This window comes from Biomphalaria glabrata, chromosome 14 (assembly GCF_947242115.1).
Source record: "Biomphalaria glabrata chromosome 14, xgBioGlab47.1, whole genome shotgun sequence".
NCBI classification, from domain to species: domain Eukaryota; kingdom Metazoa; phylum Mollusca; class Gastropoda; family Planorbidae; genus Biomphalaria; species Biomphalaria glabrata.
The window spans coordinates 35,575,076-35,587,632 of NC_074724.1; the positions used below are offsets into that span (position 1 = coordinate 35,575,076).

A 12,557-nucleotide genomic window follows, 5' to 3' on the forward strand; every position below is an offset into this window, starting at 1 on the left:
AACAATCTGTCAGGCAGACATGTACACTCGCCACTTACAACAATCTGTCAGTCAGCCATGTACAATCGCCACTTACAACAATCTGTCAGTCAGCCATGTACACTCGCGACTTACAGCAATCTGTCAGGCAGCCATGTACACTCGCCACTTACAACAATCTGTCAGTCAGCCATGTACACTCGCCACTTACAACAATCTGTCAGTCAGCCATGTACACTCGCCACTTACAACAATCTGTCAGGCAGCTATGTACACTCGCCACTTACAACAATCTGTCAGTCAGGCATGTACACTCGCCACTTACAACAATCTGTCAGTCAGCCATGTACACTCGCGACTTACAGCAATCTGTCAGGCAGCCATGTACACTCGCCACTTACAACAATCTGTCAGGCAGCCATGTACACTCGCCACTTACAACAATCTGTCAGGCAGCCATGTACAATCGCCACTTACAACAATCTGTCAGTCAGCCATGTACACTCGCCACTTACAACAATCTGTCAGGCAGCCATGTACACTCGCGACTTACAGCAATCTGTCAGTCAGCCATGTACACTCGCGACTTACAGCAATCTGTCAGGCAGCCATGTACACTCGCCACTTACAACAATCTGTCAGGCAGCCATGTACACTCACGACTTACAACAATCTGTCAGGCAGCCATGTACACTCGCCACTTACAACAATCTGTCAGGCAGCCATGTACACTCACGACTTACAACAATCTGTCAGGCAGCCATGTACACTCGCCACTTACAACAATCTGACAGTCAGTCATGTACACTCGCCACTTACAACAATCTGTCAGGCAGCCATGTACACTCGCCACTTACAACAATCTGTCAGGCAGCCATGTACACACGCCATTTTAACAATCTGTCAGGCAGCCATGTACACTTGCGACTTACAACAATCTGTCAGGCAGCCATGTACACACGCCATTTTAACAATCTGTCAGTTAGCCATATACACTCTCCATTTTTAACAGTCTGTCTGTCAGCTATGTACACTCGCGACTTACAACAATCTGTCCGGCATCCATGTACCCTTGTGACTTACAACAATCTGTCAGGCAGCCATGTACACTCGCGACTTACAACAATCAGTCAGGCAGCCATGTACACTCGCGACGTGAACAATCTGTCAGGCAGCCATGAACACTCGCGACGTGAACAATCTATCTAGCAGACATGTACACTCGCGGCGTGAACAATCTGTCAGGCAGCCATGTACACTCGCGACGTGAACAATCTGTCAGACAGCCATGTACACTCACGACTATATCTAGCAGCAATGTGCACTCGCGAATTAAAACAATATGTTTGGCAGGCACGTACACTAAAGTTAAACTCGCGAATTAAAACAATCTGTTTGGCAGCCACGTACACTCAAGTTAAGACGTGTACTCTTTCCCCACAGCTCTGTGTTCAAGAAAACTATCGCAACAACCCCTTCCACAATTTCCGACACTGCTTTTGTGTGACCCAGATGATGTACGGAATGATCCACCTCTGTAAGCTCTGGGAGAGGATGACCACAGAGGACCTTGGGATACTGCTGACTGCGGCTGTCTGTCATGACCTGGACCACCCCGGCTACAACAACACGTACGTTAGTCCCATATGTTCTCTTCTTGTCTTATCTTTTTATCTTATGTTAGCGTCCTCTCATTTTGTCCAATCGTCTTATCTTATCATTTTAATATTTTTTTATCTTCTGATTTTTTTAGTTTCACTTCTGATTTTTATTGTCACTTATCTTATACTTGATCTTGTCTTATACATTATCTTAATCGTCTTATATAACACAGACATTCTTTAATTAAAATGATTATTATCCAAATTACTAATAGTGGCCTACCATAATTAAGATGAGTATGTTCAAGTTACCTCCCTATTTGAATATTGATCTAGATTCTAGAGTGCATATGTAGCTGCATGCTTATACCAATGCGATTCTAACCGGGTTTTTTTTTTTCTTGTGAGAGCGGAAAAAAATTTGCTCATTATCCTTTGGCATTTTGCGCCCCACCCCTTTAACAATTAAGGCGCCTTGCCAGTGGCGTAGCTATAGTGGGGGAGGAGGGGTCCAAAATTGAAAATCCCCTATTGTCCGAAATTTTGTTTTTACATTAAATATTACGCCATCAACTCATGTCATGATGTCGAATGTCAAAATGCAGGGGCCTCCAAAGAGGTCAAGCCCTCCTCCCCGGCCCCCAAATTCCTAGCTACGCCACTGCGCCTTGCTTAACGGGATTTAACGATGATGAATCCCATTTCAAACTTACATTATCTCCGTGAGTCTCGACTGTTTCTTACATATCGCTAGTTCGATGGGCAAAATTTGGCAGGACAGGCCATTACCTTTATAGATAGATGGATTATTTTACAAAGCTTAGCCTGTATCAACTCACTCTAACTATTACAAATCTATTACCTGTTAATCGATTAGTGGTAGTTCATTAATTTTGTTGTATATAAAAATAACGGGGATAAATATTTCAGTAATTAGATTCATGGCAGTAATTTTGCGGTTCTTTTCGTATATAAGCCTGGTTTTAAAGTATGTTTTACTTTGCTTGTTGATCTTTTACAATTGCTTTCAACCATATTTTTCCATTATTATTTTTTAGAGTACATCCTCTAAAGGCATTATGGGTAAAGCAGTTTCAGCCCTTGCTAGAGCCACACCAGCTCTAATATTCATGGTATAACTCTCTATTCCAGATATCAGATCAATGCAAGGACAGAACTAGCCATCAGATATAATGACATCTCACCATTAGAGAACCACCACTGCGCTGTTGCCTTCCAAATACTATCCAACCCAGAGACCAACATTTTCGCCTATGTAGATAAAGACACCTTCAAAAGAATCAGAGCAGTATGTACTACGCAGCCTTAGAGTTCAAGATCTTATGATAAAATGCCCCTATTGTTCAGCAAAAACTGAAAAGGAGGAAAAATCTAAACTTATTAACAGAAGAGGAGTAGGGAATGTAGTGATGAGCAAAAGTTAACTAAAAAAAGTTTGAAATTTTTAGTTTGTTTCCTGATAGGAACCTGACATTAGTTGGGGCAAGTAAAGGCAGTAAAGAAACAGTGCTGTCCACATAATAATAATGGCAATGTCTTTAATTACAATTACAAATGATAATTGAAGTGTTTCACATGGCCTAGTAAACCCATTTGCGACCTACATATTTTTCCACACTTTATGTAGACAAAGCTCTTTTTTTCCCAGGCTCTTTTTAAGTTTTCTATATGGTTTGTGTGTCTGTATTCTACATAGCACACACATAAAGCTTCTACCAAAGAAACAGATGAGCCTGACATTATTTTTATGATTAGTTTAATTTCATCATTTTTATATTTATTTATGCTTATATTCAGTTTTTTTTACTGTTTATGTTTATTTATTCATGTTTGTTATTATATTTAGGACTATTTAAATATGCTTATTTTCCTATTTATATTTTTTATATAGCAATAGAAAAAAAAACAACTTCTAACTAGTAAATTTCATTACGACTTGAAAATTTTTTTACAAACTTTTCCACAGGGCATCACAATGTTAATATTAGCCACAGACATGGCCAGGCATGCAGAAATCATGGAGAGTTTCAAAGAAAAGTTGGCAGCTGGGTTTGACGACAAAAATAAAGAGCATCTTGATACAGTCAGTACAACTTTTAACAATCTCCTTTCACCTATCCTTAGTCAGTTTAACCTTTGGGGCACCACACAAGATCTGTTGAACGTCTTTCTCAATTCTTCCCAGTTTCTCATCTTGGATAGAAATTCATTCAATGACATGCCTTCCCATTGCTTTCTCTGTCTGCCTCTTCTTTTTCCTGATACTGTTCCCTGAAGGAAGGTTGTTTGCAAGCCCTGACAACCTTGTGATATTAATCCTGTTTATAAACTCTTTGTTTGTGATGCGGACTTTGTAATGATTAACTAATTTACTTTATATTCTCCTGTTTTATTTCACAGTCAAATACTGTTAGTCTTCAGATTTCTATATCATTGTTAGTCCTTGTAGTAAGTGGATTACTCTCCAATTCCTGTAGATAAGTGGAATGCACTCCTCTTAGATAAGTCTCATGCTGTCTTAATTCACAAAAATAAGTCTTTTAGTCATTAAGGATATCTCAAACTGTCTTAATTCTTGTAAATAATTCTTTTAGTCATTAAGGATAAGTCTCTTACTGTCTTAATTCTTGTAAATAAAGTCTTTTAGTCATTAAAGATAAGTCTCTTACTGTCTTAATTCCTGTAAATAAATTTAGCATAAGTCTCATACTGTCTTAATTGTTGTAAATAAATCTTTTAGTCCTTAATGATAAGTTTTATACTGTCTTAATTCTTGTAAATAAGTCTTGTAATTAAGGATAAGTCTCATACTGTCTTAAATCTTGTAAATAAGTCTTTTGATCTTTAAGGATAAGTCCCATGCTATCTTAGTTCTTGTAAATAAATCTTTTAATCCTTAAGATATGTCTCATTCTGTCTTAATTCTTGTAAATAAGTCTTTTAGTCCTTAAAGATAAGTCACATATTGTCTTAATTCTCTGAAATAACTCTTTTAATCTTTAAGGTTAAGTCTCTACAAGTGTCATAATTTCTTAGTGTTTAGTGTCATACTCTCCTTGTAGATAAATGTCCTTTATTTCCTACTACAGCTGAAAATGGTCTTGATTAAATGTTGTGATATCTCCAATGAAGTTCGTCCAATGGAAGTTTCAGAGCCCTGGGTGGACTGCTTGCTGGAAGAGTACTTCAATCAGGTAACAAAAGATGTTGTCATTGATTGAGAGTGTGTGTACATAGACTGATGTACTACAAGTGTTATTTACAAATAGAAAAACGAAATCTAATAAAATACTCAGAATAACACAAAAATAGAGGCACATTTTGTTATTTAATATGCTAGGACAAATTTGTACAAGTACTCCTTCTTCCCTAGAGCCCATTAGAGAATCGAAAGGTTTGCCTGAATCAGCCAGAAAAACCTATGACTTAGAGTTCAAGTCACTGATTAACATGCATAACTAGATTAATACATGAAAGTATTTAATGTAGCCTAATAATCTTCTTTTTTGAAGTAATGTCTGTAATCTATAAAATAAGAAGATACGTACTGTGTTGACTTCGATGTCGATACATTTACTGGGTATGAAAGAGAGGAAGAGCTAAAATGAAAAAAGAAGACAAACCTTTGTTAGCAAAATATTGAGAAGAACATTTGATTATGATTCAATTTGCATTTTGAATATTTATACACTGATCTTGATAGCCTTTATATATTTTTAATCAGATTTAATTTTGTTTTGTTCATAAAAAAGGATTTGAAGCTTTTATGCAAATTAGCTGTCTGGTGCTACATCTCATCAAAGAATATCTTATATGTAAACTCAAATCAAGTTATGCTTATGTTTCAAGACTAAAAAAATAAAAAATCACATATACTGGTACTCTGCTATACGTTTTTCAAAAGATCTAAAGTCAGATGCTTGACAGCATTCTGGGAGCTAGCTAGTACTTATATATTTATTAGCCAATTCTCTGATGGTTATCAATTTAAAAAAACTAAATTTAAATTGCTAAAGTGTGAAACTTAATTTTTATAGATATATCATCTATTTTGCCTTAACAGTAAAACAGTGGATTTCATATTTTTGTTTATTTCAACAGAGTGACAGAGAAAAGATCGAAGGCCTGCCAGTAGCACCATTCATGGACCGAGATAAAGTGACCAAACCTACAGCTCAGATAGGTTTCATCAAGTTTGTTTTAATACCAATGTTCGAAACTGTTGCCAGGGTAATGACCAACTTTCATATTGACTTGATGTTGTCTTTGATGTTCAGTGTTCCCCTTTAAATGCCTACAAGGGAATCACTCTGCATAGCTAAGAACTATTAGCCTCATCTTTTATTATGCTACATGCAAATGTTTATTCACTGAACTAGAACTAGAGTCTATATATAATGAATACAAATCTCCAGGTGTTCACCCAGATAGATGAAGTTATGGTGCAGCCTTTAAAGAATGTCAAGGACAGATATGTTTATTTACTGAACTAGAACTAGAGTCTATATATAATGAATACAAATCTGTCTCCAGGTGTTCACCCAGATAGATGAAGTTATGGTGCAGCCTTTAAAGAATGCCAAGGACAGATATGAAGAAATGAAATCTATAGAAGAAGCTCAGAAAGAGGTAAGGACCTGAGGAATAATTCTCAAATTCTTCTGGGATCAAATTTCTAACGAATTTTAAAATTTCTTGATATTATTAATGGCATCTCAGCATTATCTTTATCTAGTCAAGCATTTTATTTTTTTTTTAGTTTCATGTTTCTGGTTCCTTCAGAATTGAAGATTATTAGATAGGCTACTACCCCAAACATCCTGCAGGATGGCAGGGTAAGAGTTTCATCCCCGAACCGTCAAGAGGGGAGTCCAGAACACATAACTTTGCACATGTATTGTTAATTTGCTTAATACTTTATACCAAAAACATTTTGTACCTAATAAGGGATTAATTTAACTGCATAATTTTTGCTATATAACTTCTAAGTGAAGTTTGGTTATGAAACTAAACAAAGTGTTTATAAATATATAAAGAGCTGAGGTCTCACAGTTTAATTCGTCTGATTACCATTTAGATTAATTAACTAGTCTTTCATTTTCATCTGTAGTGTTGAAGATGTAAACAGCTAGTAATATATCTGAGTCTTCGGAAGATAAAGTGAGACATCACATCCATTAAACTAGAATTATTATTGAAATGAATTCATACTATTAACTGTAACAGATTTTGCAATAGCTAATCTGGTGACTTATACAAAAGTTTCCAAAGCATGATAACTTGTATCAGTCTGTAGTGGAGGATAATATATATATATATATATATAGCTCCTCTGTATTGGTTGAAGATGAGCACATGTCACTGTAAAGTCCAATTCTCGCTTCAAAAGGCCAGATGCATACATGGCATGGGTAGGTTTGGTCAGTCGCTGATAGGCCTGCTTCTTCTCTCAGCTTTTTGTTGGCTCTGCATTATTTCATGGAGGATAATAAAAGAACAAGTGAATGAATGGAATGGCTTAGCCCAGACTCCAGCTCATAATGAAAAATAGTAACTTACCAAACTTATTCTAAACAGAATTGTACATGTCAGTATGTAATCATGAATGAATTAGTACAGATCAACTTCACCTATCCCTTAGTCTGTTGGAGCATCACACAAGATTTGTCAACCATCTTTCTCCATTCCTCCCTGACTTTTGCCTTTGATAGAACCTCTTTCAATAGCAGGCCTATCCATTCTTTTATGTTGTCTTCCCATTGCTTTATCTGTCTGTCTCTTTTTTTTCACCTGGCACTGCTCCCTGAAGGAAGGTCTTTGCAAGCCCAAAAGACCTTGTAATTTGGCAATAGAGTTTTAGTTTTCATTTTTTTTACCAATAGTTATCATGTCATCATTTTACAGATAAGATGTTGATAGTTTATATTAAATGACAATTTTTTTGCTTTTTTTTAACAATAGTTATCAGGTCATCATTGTACAGATAAGATGTTGATAGTTTATATTAATTTTTTTAAATTCCAGGCTAAGAAAGCACTAAGTCAGAACCACTAGTGTACTTACTTACCTACTTGGTATGACAGATGATTATAAACTAAAGATCTAAATGACTATAGAAGTCAGAAGGTGAAGTTAGTTCAGAAGTCTGATATTATTGCCTCACTCTGCTTGATGCAAGACTAACAGCCTGTTGGACATACTGTGTCTGTTGGTGCCTAAGTAAATATAAGTTAAGGGAAATCAATCTGTGTTACTGATGCAACCAATCACAGTGCTGGATTTGCATTGACAGTGCTACATAATTCGTGCTACACATGTGATGACAGTGCTACTTGATTCATGCTACTTGTGTGATGACAGTGCTACCTGTCATGTTACACAGCACTGTTCAAGTGACACCACAAAAGCTCTGTTGAACTCTATGCCCATTCCATTATTGATATTATTTAAAATAATGTGTATTGTATATCCACCTCTTCATTGTCAATGTATTATATTTGTCATTTTTGGCATAATTGATGTCAAGCAGTTCTAAAGATAGAAATTTGTTTCATCTACAAAGAATAGAATTCACATCCAAGTTTTTGGTCATAGTTCTAAACATAGAATTTCGTTTTATTTACAAAGAATAGCGTTCATGTCCAAGTTTTTGGCATTAATGCAAATGCAGTTTAATAAGTTGGAATGAGAACTCTTAGCTCTTTCCCTCCTAATTGATGATGCCAACATTGATTTGATCTCCATTAAACTCAATTGATTTTTAGATTTATAAACTTTAATTTGTGTTGGGTAAAGAGAGCATGCTTTCTCCTGCAATTTAATATGAAAAATTAAATTTTCTGATAAAAAAACAAAAAAGTTATTGAAGTTTAATCATAACAGGATAGTGAAATACAAATGAGCAAAATGAATAATACTATCGAAACGAGAAAAATAATTACGACTGAAAGAGTTTAAAAAAAGATAGACACATGAACCAAATGACAGTCTTTCTTTAATCTACATTATCATTCTTTTTTGAAGTAACGTCTGTATTTTATAAGATAAGTTCTATAGCTATCCTCTTTATCATATTTTTTTGAAAGAAAGTCTGTATAGGATAAGATGGTAAAATTAAATTTTTTCCTTATTTTATGATATTGTGCTTCTTGGTGACATTTACCCTCAGGGTTTCGAGGCCGTTTATAACTTCATGCTCTATGGATGAGTGTGTATACACTTTTATCCACAGAATATCCATGAGCCGAATCTCTTTTCAACCATTTCGCATCTTTCCTAAACTTACTGAATAAAAGAAAAGGTTTCTTTCCAGTAAAAAATTAACATGTTTAATTTATTTTGTAAATGTGTGTTCTTTACCATAGCACAGTAAATTTACCCAGTGGATTGCAAGTATTTGCTGTCACTCATAATTTTGAAAGTGAAAAACAGAACAACTTTTTAAAATTATTAATAATTTTGAAGCTACATTTGCTGCGGCAAACAATATTTGGTAGGCTTTCACATCAATTTCAATGTGTTTTACCAGGATTACTTAGTGATACATATAAAAATCATGTTACCGTAATTAATAGTAGCAACTATTGTTTACATAAATAGTTTTTACAAAAGTGTCAGAAAAAAAAAGTATAGTAGGCTACCTCTTTCAGACTTTGTAATCTATAGAGCAGATGATGTAAATGTCATCTGCTTTGAGGGCTGATGGTCAATGAGAGTATCATGTGGCCAGCACAATGACCAACCCCTTTACTTTCCACAACCAATGTCAGGCACCCATTTGTGTTGGATGGACCTGAAATTTAAAATCTCAGTTTATATTGAGATTTCAACCCGTGACCCCTTGATTTGAAAGCCAAGCACTTAACCACTTGGCCACCATGCCCTTAAAAGTGTCAGCGTTTAGGGTTTATTGTTAATTAAACTGTTTTATTGTTAATTGAACTGTTTTTTCCTTGATAATTAAACTTTTTGTTAATAGTTTTTCAACATTGGTAACCACTTGGTATCCACAATCTCATGTATAGCTAAACTCTGAATCTTTCCAAGTTAATTCTTTTTACAAGTATTTCATCAGAGAAAGTTGTGGTTTTTTTTTTAAATTTCTGATGAGCCTCTAAGAACTTAAAGTATGGGGTGAATGGTTGCCTTGAATCTTGGGCCTACTCAGTGTTTCTCACATAAAAGTGTCATCCTAAGAAGTCTATATTGAACTGATCTATGCCCATTTGATTGTATTCTCTATATTGTATAAATGTAAACATCATCTTTTGAATTTATTTGCAAACTAAATCTAACCCCCCTCTCCCTTTAATGTTTTCTTTTTTTGGATAAATGTGTCACACTGAAATTTCTGTTCACTTCAAATGTTTTCTCTTGAGATCAAATTATCTCACAGCCGTCCATTATACAGACTGACCTTAAAACTCAATAAGAGGTCTAAGACATTGGAATATTCCGTATTTTATGTGATTTGATTTAACTGATTTGATTTGTGTGGTTCACAAGTTTTTGTATTATTTAATTCCAGTAACAATTTAGCTTTCACATTCATGCATCTATTATATTACTAAATAGTTACTATTGACTTAGTTACTTGCTTAAACTCATCCAGGCCATTCGGGGCATTGGGTGGCAAGCTGCCCCCTAAGAAATTAGTCTTCAATACTGTTTTTAGCCTCTTGGTGTCCACTGCCCTGGGTTCCTCATTAAAGGTGTGGCGCCATGTTTTACAAGGACACTCCTGTTTGAGCTTTACTCCTATTGGACCCCATGTTAATACTATTTTTGGGGCAGGCAAATGTTCTGTTGAAAAAAATGTGCCACCAACCTCATGCAGCTTACATTTTTTTTTAGTATTTCGCTGTCTACTGGATTACTCCCCCTTTTTAATAAAATAGCCAAAAAAAAAAAAATCAACAGTCAATCAAACTGTTTAGAGAATCCAATGGCAGTGATTAATGTGGCAAGAAATCCTTTCTCCTTCACCTCTTTATTTATAACACAGAAGCTTGAAAATCACCAACAAAAATTTTCCCCTTACCCTAGCTTCTAATTATAGCACAATTGTTGTTTCACCTGTCATCCAATGTATATTATCCTATCATGGTTTCTTAAACTAACTTGATTGGACCCTAGTTTTTCATTGTGTCAATTCGTCCATCTCCGCTCAGTTCAACAGTTTCATTCTTTGAAAGAAATCTTTTATGTTAGGGTCGAATTGAGCTTATCCATTTCATTAAGACACAAAAAGTTAAGTTTTAGTTCCCCTTTCAGACCTAGCAATCTATAGAGCAGACGATGTAAAGGTCATCTGTTTCTATGACCAACAGTTAACGAGCATCCATATACTTAAATCCAGCCCTGGTAATGAGTATAGTAAAGTCAAGTTCCCCAATCAGACCTTGCGATAAATAGGGCAGATTATGTTAAGGTCATCTTTCTCTTTGGCCAGTGGTTGACAAGCAGTGTGTCATCTAGCCAGCACAATGACCAACCGCTTTACTTTATTTCTAATGTCAGGTACCCATCAGAGTTGGGTGGACTCAGGGGCGCCCTCAAGGTTCCGAAATTAAATATCCCAGTCTTCACCAAGATTTGAACCCAGGGCCGCTCGGTTCAGAAGTCAAGCACTTTACCACCACGCCCATTCCAAGTTGTAACATTTTATATATTAAAAATGCTAGTTCTAACATCATCTTTAACTAGCAAAGTTCACCAAGGCATTATTTTTTAATAGCTATTACGTAATATCCTAGCCTTCCCCAAGTGATTAACCACTCAGCCAGCCTGCTCTCCCCTAGTCAATGTTAAACTTTTAAACAATTAATTTGGCTGTATAGGTGGATTTCTAGTGATTTCATGATAGTATATTGTCATAGCCCTTGTCTTAGATCCTTTGAAGTCATGTCGTCACTATAAAACAAAAATGTATAACCAAGATATTTATTAGTGTTCTACTCATTTCTGTATCATTGTAATTGATGAAGTGATATCAAATGTTCATTGTTTTACTTTTGTAACTCTATCTTTCTGCAGAATGTATTGATACACTAAATAAGATGAACCCTTTGTGTAATGTTTCTAGTCCATTATTACGGTACCAACAATCATGCATGACTGAATTGACTGCTCACTATTGACTATCTGGGTTTTTCGTAACTTTTTTTGGTTTTAATCATCACAAAGAAATAAAATATTTTTTATCAGTCAATATTGTTTTTTAATTCCAATTCTTACATAAACTGGATTAACACATGGAAAGCATAAGATGTAATAATTTCATTGTTGTAATCTCAGTTTTACAATACCTCTATTCAAGTCAGAACTTCATCTAACCTGGAACCAGCCAGGAACTTGCATGAACAGCTGATCTTAAAAATGGCTCAAACTATTTTCCTAAAAATTTAACAGTTGATGTATATAGATTCTAGCTAAGGAAAGAATTACTAGCTCAGTGGCCTTACAGGGGAAACTCTAGTCTGACCCAAAAAAATGAATAAATTGAAATTTGGTAAGAAAGTTAGTCCTTTCAGAGCTGATGTTGGATCTAGACCTATCACTTTTGGGAATTTTCTAATGAAAGGCTTAATTGATTCAAGAGTTTAATAAATTAATTTTCAGGAAAATGCTTATCATTGGAATATAACATAGTGTACACTATAGATACATTGGGCTTTAACCAGAATTCTTTCTCTGTGAGAAGGGGAGAGGAGACAGGGTAAAATATGTTTCATATCAGCTCTAACACAAGTCGCATAAAGGAGACATTGACTTATTTTTAAAAAGTATTTGTAATGTTTATGTTGTAGATTTGAGTTGAATTTACTGAGTGCCTACATGGAAACCTTCTCCTCTCACCTTGACCTCTCCTCAAACGTCCACAACAGAAATTGGACCATAGCACACTGACCATGCCATGAGAGATGCAATATTCAAAACCAAATTTTTTAATAAAAT

At 35.3% G+C, this 12,557-nt stretch overlaps 1 protein-coding gene across 11 annotated transcripts in view; it reads left to right on the forward strand.

The window, feature by feature from the left end:
• Positions 1-11,811, forward strand: part of LOC106073592 (high affinity cGMP-specific 3',5'-cyclic phosphodiesterase 9A-like) — a 149,872-nt gene extending 138,061 nt beyond the window's left edge. For all 11 annotated transcript variants that reach the window (XM_056009794.1, XM_056009795.1, XM_056009797.1 and 8 more), the window contains exons 12-18: positions 1,423-1,610; positions 2,733-2,889; positions 3,568-3,684; positions 4,691-4,795; positions 5,703-5,831; positions 6,135-6,230; positions 7,626-11,811. In XM_056009794.1, the coding sequence (XP_055865769.1) occupies positions 1,423-1,610; positions 2,733-2,889; positions 3,568-3,684; positions 4,691-4,795; positions 5,703-5,831; positions 6,135-6,230; positions 7,626-7,655 (822 nt within the window). In that variant the 3' untranslated portion in view covers positions 7,656-11,811. The remainder of the gene's footprint in view (positions 1-1,422; positions 1,611-2,732; positions 2,890-3,567; positions 3,685-4,690; positions 4,796-5,702; positions 5,832-6,134; positions 6,231-7,625) is intronic.
• Positions 11,812-12,557: the final 746 nt, after the last annotated feature.